This window comes from Cebidichthys violaceus, unplaced genomic scaffold (assembly GCF_023349555.1).
Source record: "Cebidichthys violaceus isolate CVI_PGR_0920_01 unplaced genomic scaffold, fCebVio1.0.p SCAF_3, whole genome shotgun sequence".
Lineage (NCBI taxonomy): Eukaryota > Metazoa > Chordata > Actinopteri > Perciformes > Stichaeidae > Cebidichthys > Cebidichthys violaceus.
The window spans coordinates 15,400,743-15,421,763 of record NW_027176483.1 but is presented as its reverse complement, the minus strand read 5'-3'; the positions used below and the strand labels follow the sequence as shown (position 1 = coordinate 15,421,763).

The window sequence follows — 21,021 nt, the reverse complement described above, 5'->3', positions numbered from 1 at the left end:
AGAGACGGAGAGAGAGGAAATGTAGAGAAACGGCGTCCTCTGATCGGTGGTGTCTTGGGAAGACATCCAGGCAGCTCTGCAACTTTTCACCTCTGTTCTGACACCACTGCCGCGGAGAGAGGGGAGGCAGGGGGAGATTTTGGGGGCGGGGGGTCTCTTCAGCCCAGCAACTCGGCCAGCCCAAGGTAAGGGAGGGGACAATTGTGAAGATTGAGCCGGGGAGGACAGAGATGAAAAGAAAGGAGACACATAAAGGGAGAAGCTGAGCGACAGACTGAGGGGGGAAAGAGGATTTTTTTTGCTAAAAACACTCACAAACTAACTTGCAGACGACTGCATCAAACTTAAAGAGACGTGGATCGCGTTGCAGCGCTATTCATAACGGCAAAAGGACACGTATCATTCCTCCACGGATCACCGAGATAATCACTTTCCGTCACCCACTGCTGAGGCCTGTATCTCCCACAGGCTGCTGGCCGAGCCTGAACATAGATGCACACATGCTGCTGCTGCTGCTGCTGCTGCTGCTACCGCTTGGCAACCTGCCTGATGCAAGAGCAGCAGCAGCAGCAGCACAGGAACACGGAGGAACGTCTAGATAGACAGCAGCAACTGCCTGCACTGTAAACACAGCCAAACTGCTGCTGTAACAGAAAGTACAGTAAAGGCATGGCTGTGCAGACAAAAACAAGGCATAACAGACACATCTGGGACAAGACAAGAGAGTAAAGTCGGACAGTGAAGACTTCTTTTAAGAAAGCAACGCAGTTACATCTAATCCAGTTAACCTCATCTGCCCGTCTGTGTCACAGTGATGACTGGATGCGGATTTCTGCATTAACACTTTAAACGAGGCACAACTGTGTGACCTACAGCGACACAGCACACATGCAGACATATTGACATTCCCTCACTTTTTCCCACAATGTGCACCCCCAGCAGCAACATTAAGCCCCGCAGCAACACCAGCGCTCCCCTACTACAAACAGCCGCTTGCATGCTACATTACGACCTGCCCCATCACCTGTTATATCATACCTTTTATGGCGCGGAGCCCTTTTAGCCAAGACAGCTAACAACACAGCTTCCAGGGGTGTGAATCTTTCTCTCTCTCTATTCTGTTTCCCCCCCCCTCCGCTGCTGAGCACAATATCTGACGCTGCATATGTCTAATGGCGACTGCTCTCCCCACCACGCTCGCCCAGCCTCTCTCACTTTTTTCTCTCTCTGAATCCCTCCTTCCTCCTCGATCACTCTCCTTTCTTGCTCTTGTGCAGTGAACGGGGGGACGGGGAGGGGCGGAGTGCGCAGGTTTACATGTGCGCGGTACAGTGAGAGGGAGAGACTGGTGCTCTGCATCTTCTACGTCGCTAAGACGCTCTCAGTGGGTCCAAGATGGGAAATAAAGAGTGGGGATTAGAGGAGGGAGTAAAGGAAACGGAGAGAAAGGTAGAGATCGGGAATCAGAATATGGAAAGGGAGGGGAAATAGAAATGTTACAAAGAGGGAGCGCAAACCTCAGTATGCTTACTCAGCATAACGACCACAAACTTATGTAAAACCATCTTTCTTCCCCCCATCAGGAAAAGAACAAACAAGCCCTTCGCACTAAAATAGGCAGCAGCCAGGAGCTTGCTGTGAGGCTCTGGCTGAACAGAAGGAAAACAAGCCGAGAGGAGAGAAGGCAGAGAGACGGAGACAGTGTGTACAGGCCCGGAGCAGATTCTGTTGTTGCCATAGAAACAGCCCCGGTTGGTGAGCAAGGGGGCACGGGGAGGGTGGTGGTGGTGATGATGATGATGGGATGCTACTGGTGCTGATGCTGGATCAGGATGCAAGAGGGGGGGAGCTAAAGCTGACAAAGCTGCATACACTTATGTAAACAGATTCTCACAACTTGAGCTGTATGAAAACACTGAAGTTATGATTTGTTCTCACCCATTCTACTCTACAACATCTGAGCGCTTCTCCAAAAAATGAAGTCCAAGTGCACAAAGTCCAAAGACTTTAGGCGGACAAGGTTGTGTGCATCTTGAAGATGAAGCGATGCAGTTACACCTATAGGCTGAAGGCAGAAGAACCCGATCAACAGGTTCATTTTGAAGGATTTTTTGTTTTTACGTTGTTGGGGAATTTGAATATCTGAATTTACCTACGGCGACTCAGAGGCAATGGAACTTCCAGTTGTGCATCATTAAAAGCAAAAGAAGCTTACACATGTATCAACCCTTACTACAAGAAAAAGTATGAGGCAAGTTAACGTTCTCATGTCTGACCTGCAGTACAAAACAGGTGCGATTCTTATTTACTTTGTTTCATCATCAACAGACTTCACTGTTACTCTCTGATAACAAAAGACTGATAATGAAGGAAGCCTCTTTGTAATAGGTCAATAAAACAAAGAAATTGGGGAAGTAACTTTATCTTCATAAAACAGAGACATGCAGGCATATTCATAGGCCCTTCATACAAAACAATGAGCTAAGCGTGACGATAGCTCAATAATGCCGTATTGTGGATTGATTGCCATATCAGACATCAGTGAGAGAAGCAAACACAAAGAGAGCAACTGGAGGGCAACCAGCGCTGATGTAATACCATCCAGGTTATTCATTAACTCCCTGCATAACGTCACCTGTGGCCAGAGCCTGGAGTAGTCCGATATGAAAAGCTGGCTCTTCGGTTTATACAATGGGAGACATGAAATGTTTTGTTTAGACCACAAAGAATTACATCATCAGAGCACCTCCCGCCCTTTACCCTGTGACACGAGCTCTCTCTCATGAACGGAAAGCTTGCATCCGAGTGTGTTTACACACTTTCTTTTTTTTTTTTTTTAGTACATGCGACCACAACAAGGGACTCCGCAGGGTTTTTCAAGCCAACACCGTCAACACGGGGCTGCTGGAGGATAATAGGGTCACCAGTTTACAGTGGAGAATGAAGTAACAGGAATTACAGATTGTGTTTGGGTATGCTTGTACACTTCAAAACACTGCTGGATTAGTTATTAGGTATTAGATATCTAGTCTGATAAGAGCATTTCTAACCTATTTCCTGACAGCTTTTGTTACATTCGCTTATTTCTAAGACTAAATTAGTTATGTCTTTGAAATTAAGGAAAATAACCTTGAGTTGAGGGCTACAACAACACATTTATATTCACTATCATTAAATCTGTTGTTCTCTTGACTAATCTCATTTTCCTATAATCCGAGTTGTTGTGTAAATATTGCCTGTTTTGTCTGAATAACAGTCCAAAACCCAAGTACATTTAGTTTACTATCACATAAGAGAGAGAAAACCCAGCAAATCCTCAAGTGGGAAGCTGGAACTAATGTTTGGTTAGTTTCTAGAAATAAAATCACAGTTAATAGATTATCAAAATGGCTGCAATTTTCTGTCAATAGACTAATCGATAACATCTACTTGAGTGAACTGGCTTGAATTTCATCTGCAAACCCTTATTTATGAATGCCTGTGTGGTTGATAGCAATATACTCCAGCAGCTGGATGTGAATAATAAATGTGTTGGTATAACAAAAAGGTTTAGTAGAGTGACAGGCCTGGAGTGAGTAACACGGAAATGGGCTCCATGGGGAGAAAAAAATAGTGCAACAAGAGAAGTGCTGTTATGGTGATCATGTAATTTGGACAAAATCAATTTCTGGTCAAAGCCCTGTTGGAGCAGAAGCATCATCATACTGTAAACAACATAACCTGGTATAAAGCCTTCTGGTGACCTCTGATCAATACTCTCCCAGTAGGCTGCTGCAAACTGCAGGATCATATAACAAACTGGGGCTACATAGGAATCTAACATAACAATAATCATGATACTGATGAAAATAATACCAAGAATACCTGACATGAATAAAATAGCTATAAATAGCGTATAAATAAAAATGGGGAAAATCCCCTCATCAAAAACTGCATATCCTCAGATATTGAGATGAATAAAGAGATGGGGCAGCACAAAGAGATGCATGGGACATTGTGGCCTGTTTGATAACGATAATAACAATGATGGACGGTAAGCGGTCATAGCGCACCATAATAAACCGACCTAGATTAGAAATAAGAATAGAACACAATGCAGACTAGCGGCCATTGCCTTTACAAACGTTGCACGAATAGCATCAAGCAAAATTTAAATACACGTTTATGTGCAGGTTCACTGCGCGTTGTCTGAGTGGGAAACCTGCACTATGTTGTTATGACGCGTGGATATGTCTGCATGCGAAAAATGAACCACTCCATTGATCGGACAGGCTGTGATGATTATGAACAACAGCGCTCAAATTAAACAGAAACATATATATAAAACACGTATTCTACCTACCTTGAAATGGTCGGACGGTAAATGACCAGATGTCGGTCAAAATAGAAGAATCGATAACTTCAGCCTGCACGGGTTTAATTCCCATAATAAGACGGGAGCGCACATAAAGGGGGGAGTGCACGCTGACAGGCTCTCCGCAGCAGCGGGAGGGGGGGCACGAGCACAGATAGCGAGCAACCGCTGCTAACGTGAGCTAGCTCTGTGGGCAGCAACACACTAGATAACAACACGTCCTACGAATGCATAAACACACACACACACACACACACACACACACACACACACACACACACACACACACACACACACACACACACACACACACACACACACACACACACTCACCTCGGGCTCCACGCGGCTCCTGTGTGTTATTCAACTGGCCTCCGTGTGTTAGGGGGGAGAGCCGCGGTGTCTTCATGGGGCTGGCCGGTGTTTACCTGGCTGTGTGGCGGGGGGCAGTGCAGCTGACAGAGGGTGACACCGCCAGGAACAAACGAGACATGAAAGCGCGGTGACAGGCAACAAACCTCCCCGGTAGTCGGTCAACTGACGTTGGCAGCTCGTGGAGGGATATATTCGCTTTGCTAGGCTAGGTAATAGCTCAAACGTGTGTGTGTGTGTGGTTGTTGGGGAGGAGGAGGGGGGGTGTAGTTACAGAAGGTGCACTTTAGCACTTTCTTGAACTAAAGCGATGAGGTCATGGTTCAGTAGGGAGAGCGGAAAAAAGGAAAAGACTATGAGGTTGACGTCACCTCGAGCCAATCAGCGCAGGCGGCTCAGGGGAGAAGGCTCAGGGACAGGGTGACGTCAACGTTGTGATCCGCGGATTAAAGGGACAGTCCGGCTTTTTTAAAGAAGACGCGCAATAACTCGTGCAGTCCACAGTCTATGGCGCAGTCACTGGGCTGCCATAACAAGAAGTCAGTCCCAGTGAGGAAAAAAAACAAGATTTACCACTAACATGAGATTGTTTTTCAAGCAAATCTGCGTCATAATGTGCTGATTATTATATTCTTTCATAATGACCCCCCCCCCCCCCCCCCCCCACAGGAATGTTGTTTTGAGTTGTTTATTTGTTTCACTCATATTGCTACAAAAATATACAAATGCTGAATTTGTGTTTTTATGTGGACACAATAAAGCCTGATTTTCTCACAGGTATTGCATCATTAACAATGTTTTTTAATGATTTAAAGGCTGCACCTACACAGGTGTTTTCAATTACCCTGGCTGATTATACCTCTAATTAGGTGAAAACTGGGTGAGGTTATGCTGGGATTTACATTATGTCACTGTGTACTAAATAGAGGGGTAGAGGTGTAATTTACAACAACAGAACTAACAGGAGAGTGAGGGGATGCCAACAGAGCACAGTCTGTAGCTCACACGGCCCTGAGAAAAGCTCTGGGAACATAAGTGAAAACACCTGTGTGGGTGTGTTATCGGTATGTAGGGCTTTAAGAAACGTCAAGAATATTTCAAAAACACATTCTGATCTTATATATGGCAATATAAATTAACATTTACTTATCCGCAGTATCACATTTGTACTAACCACTAATAAAACAGTTGAAATAAGTGGGTGTTCAGTATCATGAATGGACCTTTTCAATGCAGACATTTTGACATGTTTTAGCAGGAAAAGCACAGGTGATAATGATAACAGTCATGATGGCTCAGTTCCATTGACTAAACAATTCCAGAGATCCAACATGCCTCAGTGGAATGCATACCGTTAATGGTATTAAGTGTTATCAATATAGTATTTAATACACCTGTACTTTTCCTTACTATGACATGTCAAAATGTCTGCCGTGAAAAAGGCCTAATCTCTTTTGTTTGATTGAAAGCCTTTGTTCTGTTGCTCTGCCAAATACATGTGTCAGTGAGCTGGCAGATGAATGCAGGATAAAAAAAGCTATTGGCAGTATGTGTAATTATATTGTATATACTGACACCAAGTGGTAGAAATATTTAACTGCACTCTGTGGTGCCGGTACAGTAAAGGGGTGCAGTAGTGGATATCACGTCTCAAGAACACAAAGCCAATATAGCTTTGTCATAAACCTTTAAATCTCTTGATTACAAATTTCATACTTTTTATTTATTACCACAGTAATCAGCTCCACTGGTGCTCCGGTTTAACAGGAGCTTTGTGTGTTGTTGAGTGATTGAGAGTCACAGAGAGAGCAACACAGGTTCATGAAAATCTACCTTTATTTGGATGCAAAAACTCACAACTTAAAGCGATACTGTAGCAGGGAAGAGGAATACTGATTGCTGGTTGGTTGTATGTCTGATTGTTTGGCTATTTCATCATCCCCATTTTGATCACCGGAGGAGGACCAGGTAAGCATAGAAAATAAGCACTCAAAATAATAGCTTTTCAATCGAGTACACTGGACATTATCAGAGGATTATGTCAAAAGTCTAACAAAAAATTGTAGCTTTTCTTATCCATCCCAGTCTTATTTTCCGGTAAAAGTTAATTTTGGCAGTTTAATTTGCTAGTTTATTTGATGTCTGTAAATTGGTCTGAGCCCACACAGTTAACTCCATCCTCTGATAATGTTCAAAACTGTTGATTTGATGCATTGAGTCAAGATATAAGTTGTTTTAATCTGATTTTTGTTACATAGAAAACTGTCTTCACTGTTTTAGCTGCCTTACACATAGCAATTAGTTCTCGTGTTGTCAACTGAGAGTGGCCTAGAGTCACAGATGGAATCAAGTGTGGACTGCAGAAAAACTCAGTCTGAGGTAAAATTCTCCAAGAAAAACAATAAAAACATACACAGAAAGCAAAGCATATTAAAGCAAAGCCTAGAGGCATAAAGTAATAATACTGAAGACTGAACATAATCTATTTATTTTCTTCACCATAAGGTAACTTAGGTAGTTGTCACATTTTGTTCTGTCAAATCTTGCAATATAAACCGATGGTTTGATCCACAGTATGAGCTACATTCCATCATGGTGTAAACGGAAATATACACAAGGCATCTACTCGAAAGGATTGTATCAAAATGTTCTAAAAATATCTCTGGTTGGTGTCACAAAAGCAAACTGTATCAAAAGCATTGGCCGAGAGCAAGCAATATAATAGGCTTAAACCCTTTTACACAACAAAAAGCAGGACAACCAATCACGTCGCTTTGATTGTGGACCTATGGAGTCCCATACAGCACATGCAATCCATTAAACTCAACACAATCAAAACACAATACGGGAAAAAAAAAGAACTTTTACAGCTGAACATCAGAGACAACCTTAGTTGGTCTATTGTGCTTCATACAGATTAGGTCTGGCCTGTCTATACAACAATCATGGGCTTCTTACTTCACGGATGTGTTCAAGCTACTGTTGAAAGCAGAGGCATCACGGAGCATGTGACTCTGAGGGCGATAATGATGGGAAAGGGACATTTGCAAGAAGATTAGCTTTATGTGACCATACGTCATCAATACATGCATTTTATTTTCTTAATGCAACTTTTTACTTTCCTGTGCATTACACTTCCCTGTGTGTACATGTCAGATTCCCCAGAGCTTTTTCTGGGCTTTTGCATTGATTTTTCAGATGGTCTGATTCTATTTCTGGCCTCTGTCTCCCCTCAGTGTCTCCAGCTCTGTGACGCCTCTGACTGTACGTCTATGTGGCCTTAATGCAGGAGTTGTTTACTGTAAACATCATGGGCCATGAGGACTGCACAGGCAGCATGTTAAAACTGTAATACTGTAGATTGCACAGAAATCCTAATTATTTAATTAATAACCTAATTGTTATACATTCCTATGTTCCATAACATTGCACATGCCTTTAATGAACACTTAGCACCATGCAACCTGAAGATGAGGTGGCTCCTGAATGCATCAAAAGTTGAAACGGGCCTTCTATCATGTTTTGTTGTTGTTGTTTTTTACATTAAAAGTGAGAGTCAATGAGAGTGAATGAGAAAAGATGTAAATTAACTTAAATTCCATGTGAAATTTTACATCTATATGGTGTTTAATAATAGGCTGGCATTTGATCATTTCTCCGTAGATTTGAATTATGCTGGCACTTACAGTATACTGCATGGGCCCTTGTCATTGACACTAACTTTGGGAGATAGAACTTGAATTTCCTCCTTACAGCAAAGTGACACAGCTGCAGGTGAACTGATTATACATCAGCTCCAGTTTAACCTTGATAACTGTACATACAGTATGTGAGGGGGCTGAATACTAAATGAGGCCTTGATGACTGATAGTCATTAACAGTAATGTGATTTATTTTTTAAATAGTGCAAATGAAAGGATGTCAGGAGTTGGCTTGAATTATTTTGGGGCCTAACTGTTACGGCTCTCCAGGACTGTGTGGATCACTTAAGTGTCTGATTAGGGTTTGATCCCTATGTTTGTTCTGCTCATGGAGACACAGTTCGCACATATTGTGTGTCAACCATTCAGTCTTGTCTGAACGAGCCTGCCTTGGGTGAAGAGATCTACAGGGTTGGAACTTGTTAAAGGGTGAGATTGAGATGATGCTAGGTACAGTGGTGCATACCACTGGAGGCGGTACAGTGTACAGTGGTGTGTCTCGGTCTGGGTGTGGCTGTAGCGCTCACTCTACTCCTCAGCAGCGTGAGGCAGCTGCTTCTCATACAGGCTGAGGACGTGATGCACAAACTGGTACTGCTCGCACGTCTGGATCATCCCACCCCTGAGGAACATACACAGAAAGACACACACACACAGAATGGTTGGTCAGATATCACTATTGAATGGATTGCCATGAGATCCTGCAGACAAATTCATGGTTTTCACTTAGCCAGTGAAATATCTCATCATCTACAAGACAGATTGGCACAACATTGTGCATCCTTATGACTGTAGTGACTCTGACTCTTCCTCTTTCACCATTTGTGGTTTTGAGCAAAATATCTCAACTGTTAGATGGATTGCCATGACATATGGTAAAGCCATTCGAGTTCTCCACAGTACAAATTATTTTAACTTTGATGACCCATAACGTTAGCTCTAGCCCAATCATCAGGGAAACAGTTGAATTAATCCATAATTCTGGTTTATACCTGCAAAATTCCTAACTTGTACTTTGTGTTCCTTTTCAATAGCAAATGCTAGCATGCTAAACATATGCCTGCTTAACACAGCAGGTTAGCATTTTCCTTGTGAGCATGTTAGCAGGCTGACGTAAGCATTAAGCTCAGTAGCAGAAGCCAGTCTCACAAAGCAGGTAGCATAGCTGTAGACTCTTGTTTTTAGTATAGAGTATGGCTAAAGTATAAGAGCAAAGTATGCTAGATCTTAGGTATGGCATTCTTTAAAGTAAAAAAAATATGTTTTTTGTTTTTTTCAGATTAAATTTAACATTTTTTGTATTTTAGAATATTTTGTTTTGTTGCATTGAAGTAAAACTGGGTCACCATTTAACAGCTCAAGCAAAGAATAAAATGTCTATCTAATTTTCTCAAACGACCATTCAACACAACGGACCATGACATTTTGACTTGTCAAACACAGGTGTAAATTATAACGCTATAATGGTTGCATTCTACTTGGGTGTGCCTGGTTCAGAGCAAAGTTATTGTGCTTGTAAAATAGCTAAAATGTCTTACTGGGACACTTAAATGGAATAAAGTCATAATTAGTTATTAGTTTCACATACTTCTCCTGCTATAACAAGTTCCAAAGTCTATTATGAAAGAAAGATCTTGAAATGTTTTGTAGTTTAAAACATTTGAGGTCACATTTGTCTCATTAAGACTCTGGTTAACTAACTTCAAGGGCTACCTCATGACCACATGACCACAAAAAAAAACCGTTTAAATTACGCTGCATAAAGCAAGAAGGTTGTGGACACACTGGTTGAAACTTTCATTTTGTATGGTTGTTCTATTGAAAATTGAGCTCACAACAACTTACTGCAGCTCGTCATTTGAAACCAGATCAACTGAATCTACGTAGACTGTAGGCTCTTTTCCTACAACAAACATAGATTTGATGCCAAGAACTAAAGAAAGACATGAGCATGGATAAGGGCTAAGAATATCTCACCTGTCCAGACGGAGCTGGCAGGTGGTTCTCAGGATGTCAACCACACCCTCAGTCCTCAGCTGCTTGCACAGGATGGAGGTGGCAATGAAGCAGCCAGTTCGACCAATTCCAGCACTGCGGACAAAAAGTTAGAGGGGTAAAGGGACGCAGGAGAAAATGGATGGATTGGTGTATTGATTAGCACACCATTAATTTGATTAATGTCAAATCCTCCCAGAGGAAATCAGACAGCAGAGAAATGGAAGAAGACAAATGCTCTGCTCTGCCAAGTGGTTTCTATCATCACAGCAGTAAAAAGTGTTCCTCTAACATTAAGCTGGGCAAGTTTACCTATGCATGTATATTAATAAAATAGTGTTAATATAGGCCTTTTGACGCAGCCATTGGAACACATTTTAACTATTTATCTTTCCTTATATATCAAACATGTTACTTTTGTACCTGCAGTGGACAATTATAGGGCCACTGGAGGGCGGGGCTTCCTCTCGGGCCCTTTCCACTTCCTGCACCAGTTCCAGAAGAGGTGGAGCCTTGTCTGGAGTCTTCTGATCAGGCCACGAGGTGTACCAGTACTGCTGCAGACTGCGCTCCTCTCCCCCACACTGGCACACACACACACACACACACACACACACACACACACACAGAGACGGGTATTCAGACATAAAATACTGACGTGATCATGTTGCGTACAGATGTTCATGAGACAGACACACTGAGAATGATTTCTGATCAGCCTGTTGCTCTGCATGCATACCCAAATTGTTACCTTGGTGTTAGTTGCTACGACAACAATGAACGCAGAGCAAGACGGCAAGACAAAAAAGAGTAAGGGTTTTGAAAACAAGGTTTTATAGTCTATTCCTCCCTTTCCCGTACTGTAAAATAATCAGTGTCTGACAATAATCATTCATCCAATAGATAAACAATATTAAAAAACAGCTTTTAACTTAGCACAGATATATAATGATCCCCTGGTGTTTAGTAATCAGATGCAGGCTACATTTACAGAATTATCATGTTTGGCTTGCTGCCAATGCCACCATGACCCAAAATTCAATATAAATTCCTGTTGCATTTTTAGTTACATTGGTAGTGTGGCAAGAATGGCAATGTTGGCCTGTAGATCCACCACTTTGTCCACACTCAAATCTATCTTTTTCTAATTATTTGATGAAGTGCCATGACATTTGTTCGAGACATTCATGGTCAATGATGAATCATAAGGACTCTTGTTATTCTGTGACCTTTCCTCTAGAGCCACCAGGTTTAAATTGTAGTTTTCAGTGAAATGTTTTGAACTTTTGGATGGATTACCATGAAGTGTAGTACACACATACATGTTCCCCTCAGGATGAATCCCTGAACTTTTCATCGGTACTGTTGTCTGGTCAAAATTTGAATTTGTCCGAAAGATGGTTAACCAGGCGACAACCTTGGGGTCTGAAAAGTGAAGCCAATGCAGAAGTGTCTTAAACTTGCATGCTTTATAATGGACATCAGGGGGCGACTGCTCTGGCTGCAAAAACAAGTCAGATTGTTTAGAACAAATGACCCTACTTCTCACTTGATTTATTACCTCAGTAAACATTGTAAACATGAGATTATGGTCTCATGTTTTAGTTTAAAGTCTTCTTCAAGTCAGCATGATGCCAAAATAGTAGTTTTGCAATTGGTTTGAACTCACCCCTCAACTTGTTTTCAGCAATGTTGTGCACTGTATTTTCCCTTTTTGTGAGTTATTTTGAACAGTCTTTCTGTGTGTTACCTTTAAAGTAAACACCCTCAGACTGTAGTCATCCTCCTGGGTTACTGTGATGACAGTGATCTCGATGCCCTCGTGGGTCACAGTGTCCTCAGGCCAGTACTCTGCACATTTCTGCGAGACACAATGAACAGTGAAGTGGAAATTTTTACCCATCCGACTATCAACTTATCTGTTCCTTTATCCATTAATGCATCCATCATCATCATCGCCCGGCCTGACCTCGTTTTTCTCCTCCAGGTTGGTGATCATCACTATGATTGGGCTTCTCTCCTGCCACACCATCCTCCAGAAGTCCCCCACTGTGTTCACGGTGGGACCCTGGGTGGCAATGTAGGCACACTCCTCATCCCCATAACCCTGCAGAGCGACACACACACACACACACACACACACACACACACACGCACACATGCCCAGTCTTGTTATATACATATAATCAGTTCCTATCAGTCGTCAGTAGGACACATTGAGAATACAAGGTTTTATCCATGGAGCATGAATAAAGTGGCTACATCACAAAGCTGTGCTGGGACAAGAGCTCACAAATACACATTTTTTCACTTACTTTGAGATAATTAGCATTGATGTAAGTAGTGAGGAAATCGTCTTCATCCTGTGACTTCAAGATCACTCTGCTGTGTGTGTCTGGAGGACGACAGTGGGAGGTTACCATGAAGAAAGAGAAACAGATTTGTTGTAATTCAAAAAGATGACAGCAGAATAAGATGCTGTGATCCTGTGTCTCAGTGTGAATATCAATATTCTGGTGCACAGAGACAGACCTTTTACAAACGCTTCCCAGCTAAATAGTTGATGAGCATGTGAAATTATTCAGGAGGAGCAGCACAAAAAAAGCAGTTTTCACAATATTTACAACGGCATAATCTCTTTTACTGACTGTTCCGACTCGTGTTGCAGCTGTACTCACTGGGTAAGATGGTTTTGTAGCGGTTCTTTCTCACCAGCCCTGGGTAGTTGTACTCCTTAGGGTCCACAAAGTTCATGGGAGTTTCCTGCCGATGGATACAGAACAATGGGTGCAATAACAATCAGTCCTTGCAGAAATGGGGGGGGGGAGTCCTAACCATGCCTTCTACTGTAAGATAACTATATCCAACATGAATTAAGTCATCCACTGGCCTTCATTGTGTGTGATGTGATTCTACAAACTACTTGTGTGTGGTCTTGAACGTGCATCTTTCTGCCTAGCAGACACTAGGATCCTCTGTGGGTTTTCGTATGCAAATACGCCTGTATCTATCCTTCCTTCGCCCACTAACACACAGTGGAAAAGCTTACGGGTGTGTGCAGAGCTCCGCTGGGTGTGTGTGTGTGTGTGTGTGTGTGTGTGTGTGCATTAGTGGCTGTGTCTATGTGTGTGTGTGTCAGCGTACATCTTTTCCGGTGAGTCTCTGTTCATCCCTGTTAATTTAAAGCGTGTAGGTGGGTGAGCTGCTGTTGCTGCACTTACATAAAACTCAGCCTGCAGGCTTTGGTCATCTATGGCCCGTGTGTGTAGCATGGCAGGGGTCAGGGTGTTTGTTCCCTGTCGGAGGTACTCCTTAGCCGTCTGGTCTCTGGGGGAGAGCTGGGCTCCGTAGCCGTAGGGCTCAGTGCAGCCCGGTGTACACATGTCCAAGGTCAGGGAAACGTTGGAGCCCCTCCTGTGTGATACATATTGAATCATACAAATGCATTTAGCTGAACAGTACGGGTTTACCCATCTAAGTATACAGCGTTTGTCTTCCAGATAAATATGCAAACAAATAAAACGAGTCACAATAAAACTTTTGTCTGTCAATTATTTCCAAAAATATTCCCAGCCCTCTGCCGCCCACCCTAACCTCTCCTGAAGCCCCACTGGTGTGACGGTGAGGGTAGCGGCATCTCCCTCCATCCTGGTGTCGGTGCCTATGTCAAAGACCGGCGTCTGGGGCTCAGGGTCCATGTCCAGCAGATCCTCCTGAGCGTCTGTCCACTCTGACAGGGTGAAGGAGGGCTGGCGGCTCACAGACTGACGCCGATCACCAATGTCCCGCGACACAGTTCCTGACGACCACAAGCCAGTGCCGTAACGCCACTTACACACCATGTGGACAACCTGGAGAGAGGTTAATGGAAGAGAGCAGTGAACGTGTATCCATTTATCAGCCAATAAACGCATCAATCAAGCAGGAAACTGGCCAATTTGTGAATAAAGTGAAAAATCCAGTCAATCTTGTTTCTTCCAAAGTTGTCATGGTTCTTTATGGTGAATTACAAAAAATCAACATCCACTATATTTCTCACATTCATGCAGAAATAAATGGGCAGGAATTGAATGGTTTCTCCAGTGTTTTACCATGATAACACAGATGGCCACGCCAGTGCCTGCAGTTCCATGGACAATCCAGTTGTGCTCTTTGGTGTTCACAACCTCCCTCATCAACACTATGGACTGAGCAGTGCAGAGAGGAAAAGACAGGGGGAGAGGCAGTTAGACACAGCCAACACTAGAGTCAGCATATCTTCAGTTTTTTTTTTTTTTGCGTTCTCCATCCAAAACAAACAGCTCTATTGGTGAGTTCCAGGACGGACACTTACGTCCATTCCAAAAATCGGGTGGCAGGGTAAGATGAAGCCAAGGTAGAAGTCAATGACCTGCAGGGCTTTGTAGATGGAAGAGAGGGGTCCATTTCCTTCCACCACAAAAAACACCCAGTACCCCTGGGAGGAGAGAGGGAAGGCAGACTGTGAACTCACCTGTCATTCATGCACTGAAAAGGAACTGAGAAGAAAAGAATATTGGCCTATCATGCAGGCATAAAGAATATGTAAACTGACACAATCATTGCTGCGTTTACAAAGCCCTAATTTATTTATTTATTTTTTACATATGGTAATGAAAGTGTCCAATTCCAGCCCAAACATTTGAGTTCGGGCAAGAATTGTACCAAGTACGCTGTCGACCAAAGCACCTTGGAGACAATGTAACGACGCATATGATAAGAAAATCTGTGTGGAAAAATAAGGTTCAAGAGAGAACACCTTGTACTCAAGTTCCATTTGCATTGCTAATGTTGCAGTTAAACTACTGTGGATTTTACTGGTCTATGCTGAGCTGAAAACCAAAGCTTGTGCAGGAAGGCCACCATAATCTAATTTTAAAAAGTTTAAAAAAATCAAACAGGTAAAGATTTTCTCCACTGGTTTCAATTGACACCCATTCGCATACCGTGACTTGGGAGACGGCGAACAGTGCAGCCCAGCAGTAGATCTCAATGACGAGCGCATACACCTTGTGCATAAACACTTCCTCTCCCTGTGGGCTTTGGCCCCCTGCAGGTCCATCTTTGCACTTTGGGAGTCTGTCTTTTTTAGGGGCTCCATCGCCTATTTTATCAGTCTTTGTGGGCTCATCTAGCCAGACGGGGTCCTCGTCGGGCCTCAGGAAGATGGAGTCCTCAGTGTGGGAACGGGTGGAGCTGCTCAGCCGGCGGGTCATGATACCCCTGTTAAATGAAGATAGTCCAAAAAAAACACTGTTAAAACAAGATAAATACAGTGTATGCATTAGTTGTTGCTTTAAAGGTGCTAAATTCAATATTAAGTCGCTCTGGAAGAGTAGCCCTCCGGTTCCCTTCCAGGTAAACATTGTTAGCTCTGTCTGCACTGTTGCCTTTGTTTGCACCATTTGTGCTGTTAGCACCGTTGGCTGTTAGCCGTCAGCGTAGCCATCGCCATGTTGAGAGCTGTGTGGGGATAATCCATCAATCATTGATCTGCTCATAATTTTTAAACAAGCACCTTTAACCCCTTATACAGTAAACACAAAAAGTCCAGTGCAGGTAGTTGTTTTGTTGTTTTCTTTCTTTTTCTTTTTTTTTTTCAAAGTGTTAGATTATAAGACATCCCGCATGAATAACATGAAGAAATGTCCTACTTTAAATTGTCTTTCATAAGCAATCACACATTCAACAAAATTACGTATTGATTTCTAGTTCAATTACATGTTGCCTGTGTTTGTCAGGCGGTGTTGTCAGGTTGTGTTTTTAAATGAGCGTGGATATGACAGAGAGAGTTGCATTTATTCCACAGGCCTATTCAGATGTATAGCTAAGCGGCTTGGAGTGGCTCTCATCTCCGGATCCTCTTGTCTCCCTCAGATTGGACTCTATTGGGTGAATGTGTGTGTGTGTGTGTGTGTGCCTGTGTTTGAGAGAGAGAGAGGCTCTATTGTGGAGAGATGAGTCAGGGGTAGCGTGTTTACAGCCCTGTCCGTCGCCTGGCAACAGAGTGGCTCTCATCCCTCTCATTCGTCCTGAGCATTATCATCTACTGACAACACACACAACCACACACGCTCGCACGCACACACACATACACACACACACACACACACACACACACACACACACACACACACACACACACACACACACACACACACACACACACACAACCACACACGCACACACGCACACACACAGCCTCTCTGTATCAGTCAGCAGTGTATTCAAAGCCCTTTTCCGCCCTGCACTTTTGTCCTTCAACCATTAATAAAGGTGTTTTGTACATTTGGCTGATTACCACCACGTGGTGTATGCGGATGTGTGAATGCGGAGGCCTGTGTGAGTGGTAGTGTAGTGTTTGCGCACAAATCACTTTTATCTGAATGTGTTGCTGATGGCTAAATTTGTCAGCAGCGAGTTTGGGAATTTTTTTTTTCTTCCATTTCATCAATGACTAACAACTAACAATGCAGACGAAAATGACTTTCCAGTTGGCTTACTGGGATATCAAAAAACTGAACAGCCTGTCACATGACTCACCTATGATAGATGGCAGGGAACTGGTGGGAGTCAGATCACATGATCAAGATAAATCCTGTATCCCGTGGCAACCAGCCGTTGTCAGCCATTGTGTGGCAGAGTCAAATCTGAAGGACAGAAGACAACAGCCAAACACTACATCTCATGTGTTGAAAACTTGAAAATAAAGAAAAGAGAAATATGTTACGGGTCATTCAAACACATACGGTAGAGACACCTTGAGACTCAAACTCAACTGGTCAAGGTTGGGAATCTTGTTCCATCAAAAGATAGGTCTGAGTAGCACCCTTGTCAGCTCCCAGCTGTGGTTTCATGAGCGGAGGATGGTGATGTAAGGTGACACAGTAAACTGTCAATATTTCTCCCCCTCTCTTTCTTTCTCTGCCTCTTTCTCTCTCTCTCTCTCTCTCTGCCTCTCTCTCTCTCTCTCTCTCTCTCTCTGCCTCCCTACGAGGCGGGGATGATTTGAGCCAGACTAAGCAGACACCCTCAGAAATACATTAGATTGCTCCAGTCGAATCAGTATGCATGAAGTCAAGCCTTCTCTGCTCTCCTCTCCTCTCTCTCATCTCCCCTCCTCTCCTTCTGTGCCGCTGGACCCTGTTGAACGAATGAGGTGAGCTCAGCGGAATATGAGACCACACCAGTAGCAGGAGATGAGTCTCAGTGTGTGTGTGTGTGTGTGTTAGAGAGAGAGACAGTGCAGGTGTTGACCAGAGGGGAGCTGCTTTGAGTCCTTCTCTATCTCTCTTTGCTTGCTGCGAAGGTGGTTTTGAAGTGATGACGCCAGTTAGGCCGGCCTGTAGTCATGGAAACGTGCATACATACAATGTACACACACACACACACACACACACATATAACGTACACACACACACACACACACACACAGATTGTGTTGTATAAGAGGAGCTGAGAAAGTTCAGCTAACTTCCGTTTTAAAACAATAGATGGATGAGGAGATGAGTTGATGGCGGGATGAATGGGAGGAAAAGCAGCTCTTTTTATGTGTGTGAAGGTTGTCTGAGGCAATGACGCAGTGAGGTTGGTGTTTTGGTAACTGAGGCGACCAACATATACTGTAGCACACACACACACACATACTTTGGCAGACACACTGCATGAAATATGAAAAGCACAAACATACATCTGCACTGGGAGAGCAGTGACAATATTCACGTTTGTCGAAAAGAAAATATCGGCCTCTCTTTGTTTTGATTCTTTGAGGTAAATATCTTTGTTTTTTCTGTTGCTCGCTTTGGCTGCTGAGTGATTGCTTGGTGAAATGTTTGGTACATTTTACCAGGGCTGTAGCTTGGATTTTTACAAATACTGAGGTCACGATTCACACCTTTTGACAAGACACCGGAACTAAGGTCTGACATTTGATTAACCATTTTATATCCCAACATGTGTCAAACTCTCTTCTCACTGACAGGAATTCTAGAATAAATACATTCTTATTTACAGAGGTTGCAGAATTTATATAAAATACTAAAATCAGAATACAAAATGCGAAGTCCCCCGAGTACAGGAAACATTACTGAGGACATGACCTCAGTGTCCTCAATGGTAAATAAGGCCTTATATTTGACCCTTTTTTCTCTTTGTTTTTTATTTTATTTTAAAATGTTGCCTCGTGTCATGAAAGTGTCAGTTTTATGTATTCTGTATCAGCATGTTCCAGCTTTTCATTGTAGCTATAGGATGTTAAAACTGACAAAAAAAACACAAACCAAGACTCATTTGTTTTTACAATCCGTCAGATGGAAATATTCTACATGTCTTGTTCATCATTTTGTACACCTTTCTCCAAAATTGAGCCTCATTTGACACACATTTGGTACCTTTGGAGACTTTGGAATCCCTACCAGAATTTAAGATAAAGTTCTGTGGGTTTGAACGATGATGATGATTCTTATAAATACCCATAAATGATAACAAACCGGCTGTTTTAATCTCAGACACAATGTCCCTGTCGATTGTTGGGGAGCTCACAATAAAGTTGATATTCAAAATTACACAAAATCAAACAACAATACCGAGCTGCAGTAACGAGCTGAATATTAGTCGTAGAGGGAGGCAGTTTGACTTAAGTTGAACACCTCTGACAGTCTAATGATACGTAAACTCCAATTAGCCATAATACAGCATACTGGGAAAAATTGATTGGGAAAAGTGGATTCATGGCAAATATGTCATGAATCCTGACAACAGATTCAGCCTCACTCTCACTGAAGGTCTACTGTCTTTGGGTCCTTACAAACACCACCCCCTCAGTCTTCAAATAGAGTATGTGTGTAGTGTTTCCATTGATCTGCGTCCATTCAATGCACCCAACATCCAGCTGAGTCTGAACGGAGCCATACAATAAGCCCCAGCAGAACCACAGGACCAGGAAGCGCTGTCTGCTGACAGCTGTGTAAAGCTCAGTTCCTGCAATCAGGAACAAGAGGAATTAATCTGGTTTATATATTTTTTTCTCTTTTGGTGACAGCTGGCTCGTGTTTTAATGGACATTCCTGAGGCTCCCAGCATGTCCGTCTGGAAACATAATGTGTTCAAATCTGCTCTATCTTTATAAATGTGCAGGATTTGCTTCGCTTTGTCCCCGCCATTACAGCAAAACTCTCAGGCAGAGCAGCATTTCCTCTTTCCAGGTGAATCAAAAGCGCGTCGAGGTTGAAGTATCGAGCATGTTGTCGAAGTGCTGAATGTGGCAGGGAGACGGGGTAAGAGGAAGCTCTTACTGAAAGCGATGACGGGATGGTAACTTGAGAGAAAGTCACAAGGGCCAAGACCTGCCTTGTCAACCTTTCTCTGTCATACACACTCACACAGATAACATCCTGGTATATCAATACACACATAAGCTCACAATGACCTTAGAATTAAATACCTAGCAAGCCTGCAGCTTCCTCATGTACATCCCAGAGACAGATAATCAATCAGCTCTATTGTTTACATTCACTCCTACAAATTCTCAGAGCAGCTCCAGGAAAGAGAAATTTTATTAACACACGTATAAACTTACAATTCAGCCTAAGCTATACTGTATGAATAATTGAAATGTGCTGCATAGGAAATTGATTCACAGGCTGCTGAAGATACATTTGGATTCCCAGTGACAAAGGACTGCGTTACATGATTGCACTGCATCAAAACACCAGTACAGGAATGGCATTCTCTGGCAGTCATTCATGCTAAGACAAAACACCATTCATATCACGTACATGGCTACGGAGAGCTAGAGCGACCACACAGTGCAGAGCTGGATGGATTAGTAATGAATCACCCAGGGAGGTGGACTGTTGCATCCCGCTCTGGTAACTCCCACATTGTCACAGAGACATGATACAACACAGAGGAAATCAAGCTTCGAATAATAATAGATGAGAGAGGAAACATTCAGTGAGAGCACCACCAAAGAACCAACCTGTTGGTAAATAATCAGTTTTGATAATGAGAAAATATACATGCACATACAGAGGCTACATCACACATCCCTACCTTTTCACAGCCAGGGAAGCGCAGCAGCCATATGAACAGTGGGGGCTTTGCTGAGCAATTGGTATTCACCTCATGTCGCACAGCCACAGAGGGGGAATGAGGGAGAGACGGAGGGAGCAGAGGAGGGCTGGAACAGTCATTCACCCAGAGCCTTAAGTCTGGTTAGGATAAGTCCTCTTACCTGGCTGAGCCCGTCTTCACATCGCCATCTGCTGCTCTGCTCCCGTTGAGCCAAAGACCAGGAGCCAAACACCAAAAACCACGGCAATCCCTTTACTGCTCCTCTGTCTGGGAGAAGAGGGAACGTGTTTGCATGTAAGAGGGAGACAGACTGACAGCGAGAGGCAGAGGACGTGTGTGAGCGTAGGAAAGGCAGAATCTAAGAATGTGCGTTTGTGTGAGAAATAGAGGAATTAAAAAGTCTGAAGGGTTTTCTTTTGTTTGTATCCTGGAGGGGAGAGAGAGAGAGAGAGATCCACAGGCGGCAGCTTCGTCTAGGTATATGCAGCAAGAGGCTGTACGGTAGCC

The 21,021-nt window shown here is 43.2% G+C and overlaps 2 protein-coding genes across 5 annotated transcripts in view; both read right to left on the bottom strand.

Moving 5' to 3' along the window:
* Positions 1 to 4,977, bottom strand: part of dusp8a (dual specificity phosphatase 8a) — a 40,569-nt gene extending 35,592 nt beyond the window's left edge. The window contains exon 1 of one of the 3 annotated variants that reach the window (XM_068724113.1): positions 4,688 to 4,977. The gene's annotated coding sequence lies outside the window, so the exon portion shown is untranslated. Of the gene's footprint in view, positions 1 to 1,038; positions 1,162 to 4,342; positions 4,477 to 4,687 lie in introns of those variants that run through there. The other 2 variants (XM_068724112.1, XM_068724114.1) reach the window with 2 other exon arrangements.
* Positions 4,978 to 6,544: 1,567 nt separating this feature from the next.
* ptpn5 (protein tyrosine phosphatase non-receptor type 5) lies at positions 6,545 to 21,021 on the bottom strand. 2 transcript variants are annotated; one of them, XM_068723460.1, is made up of 14 exons: positions 20,675 to 21,021; positions 16,984 to 17,090; positions 15,387 to 15,663; positions 14,756 to 14,878; positions 14,514 to 14,609; positions 14,017 to 14,273; positions 13,644 to 13,836; positions 13,101 to 13,185; positions 12,738 to 12,817; positions 12,392 to 12,529; positions 12,173 to 12,283; positions 10,846 to 11,006; positions 10,405 to 10,518; positions 6,545 to 9,049 (listed from the first exon to the last, which is right to left on the bottom strand). In XM_068723460.1, exons 3-14 carry the CDS (start codon positions 15,654 to 15,656, stop codon positions 8,956 to 8,958), a joined length of 1,722 nt encoding a protein of 573 aa, XP_068579561.1. In that variant the 5' UTR covers positions 15,657 to 15,663; positions 16,984 to 17,090; positions 20,675 to 21,021; the 3' UTR covers positions 6,545 to 8,955. The 2 variants fall into 2 exon arrangements, with proteins under 2 accessions (XP_068579561.1, XP_068579563.1); XM_068723462.1 differs by lacking the exon at positions 20,675 to 21,021 and adding an exon at positions 20,494 to 20,665.

What these genes read in the sequence shown, in the direction of transcription:
- ptpn5 (XM_068723460.1), bottom strand. Translation starts at nt 15,656, where the DNA reads ATGACCCGCCGGCTGAGCAGCTCCACCCGTTCCCACACTGAGGACTCC. An exon ending in TCGCCGTCTCCCAAGTCACG is followed by an intron (nt 14,879 to 15,386) that starts GTATGCGAATGG and finishes CTCTCCTCCCAG; the next exon opens with GGGTACTGGGTGTTTTTTGT. An exon ending in TGAGGGTGTTTACTTTAAAG is followed by an intron (nt 11,007 to 12,172) that starts GTAACACACAGA and finishes TGTGTGTGCCAG; the next exon opens with TGTGGGGGAGAGGAGCGCAG.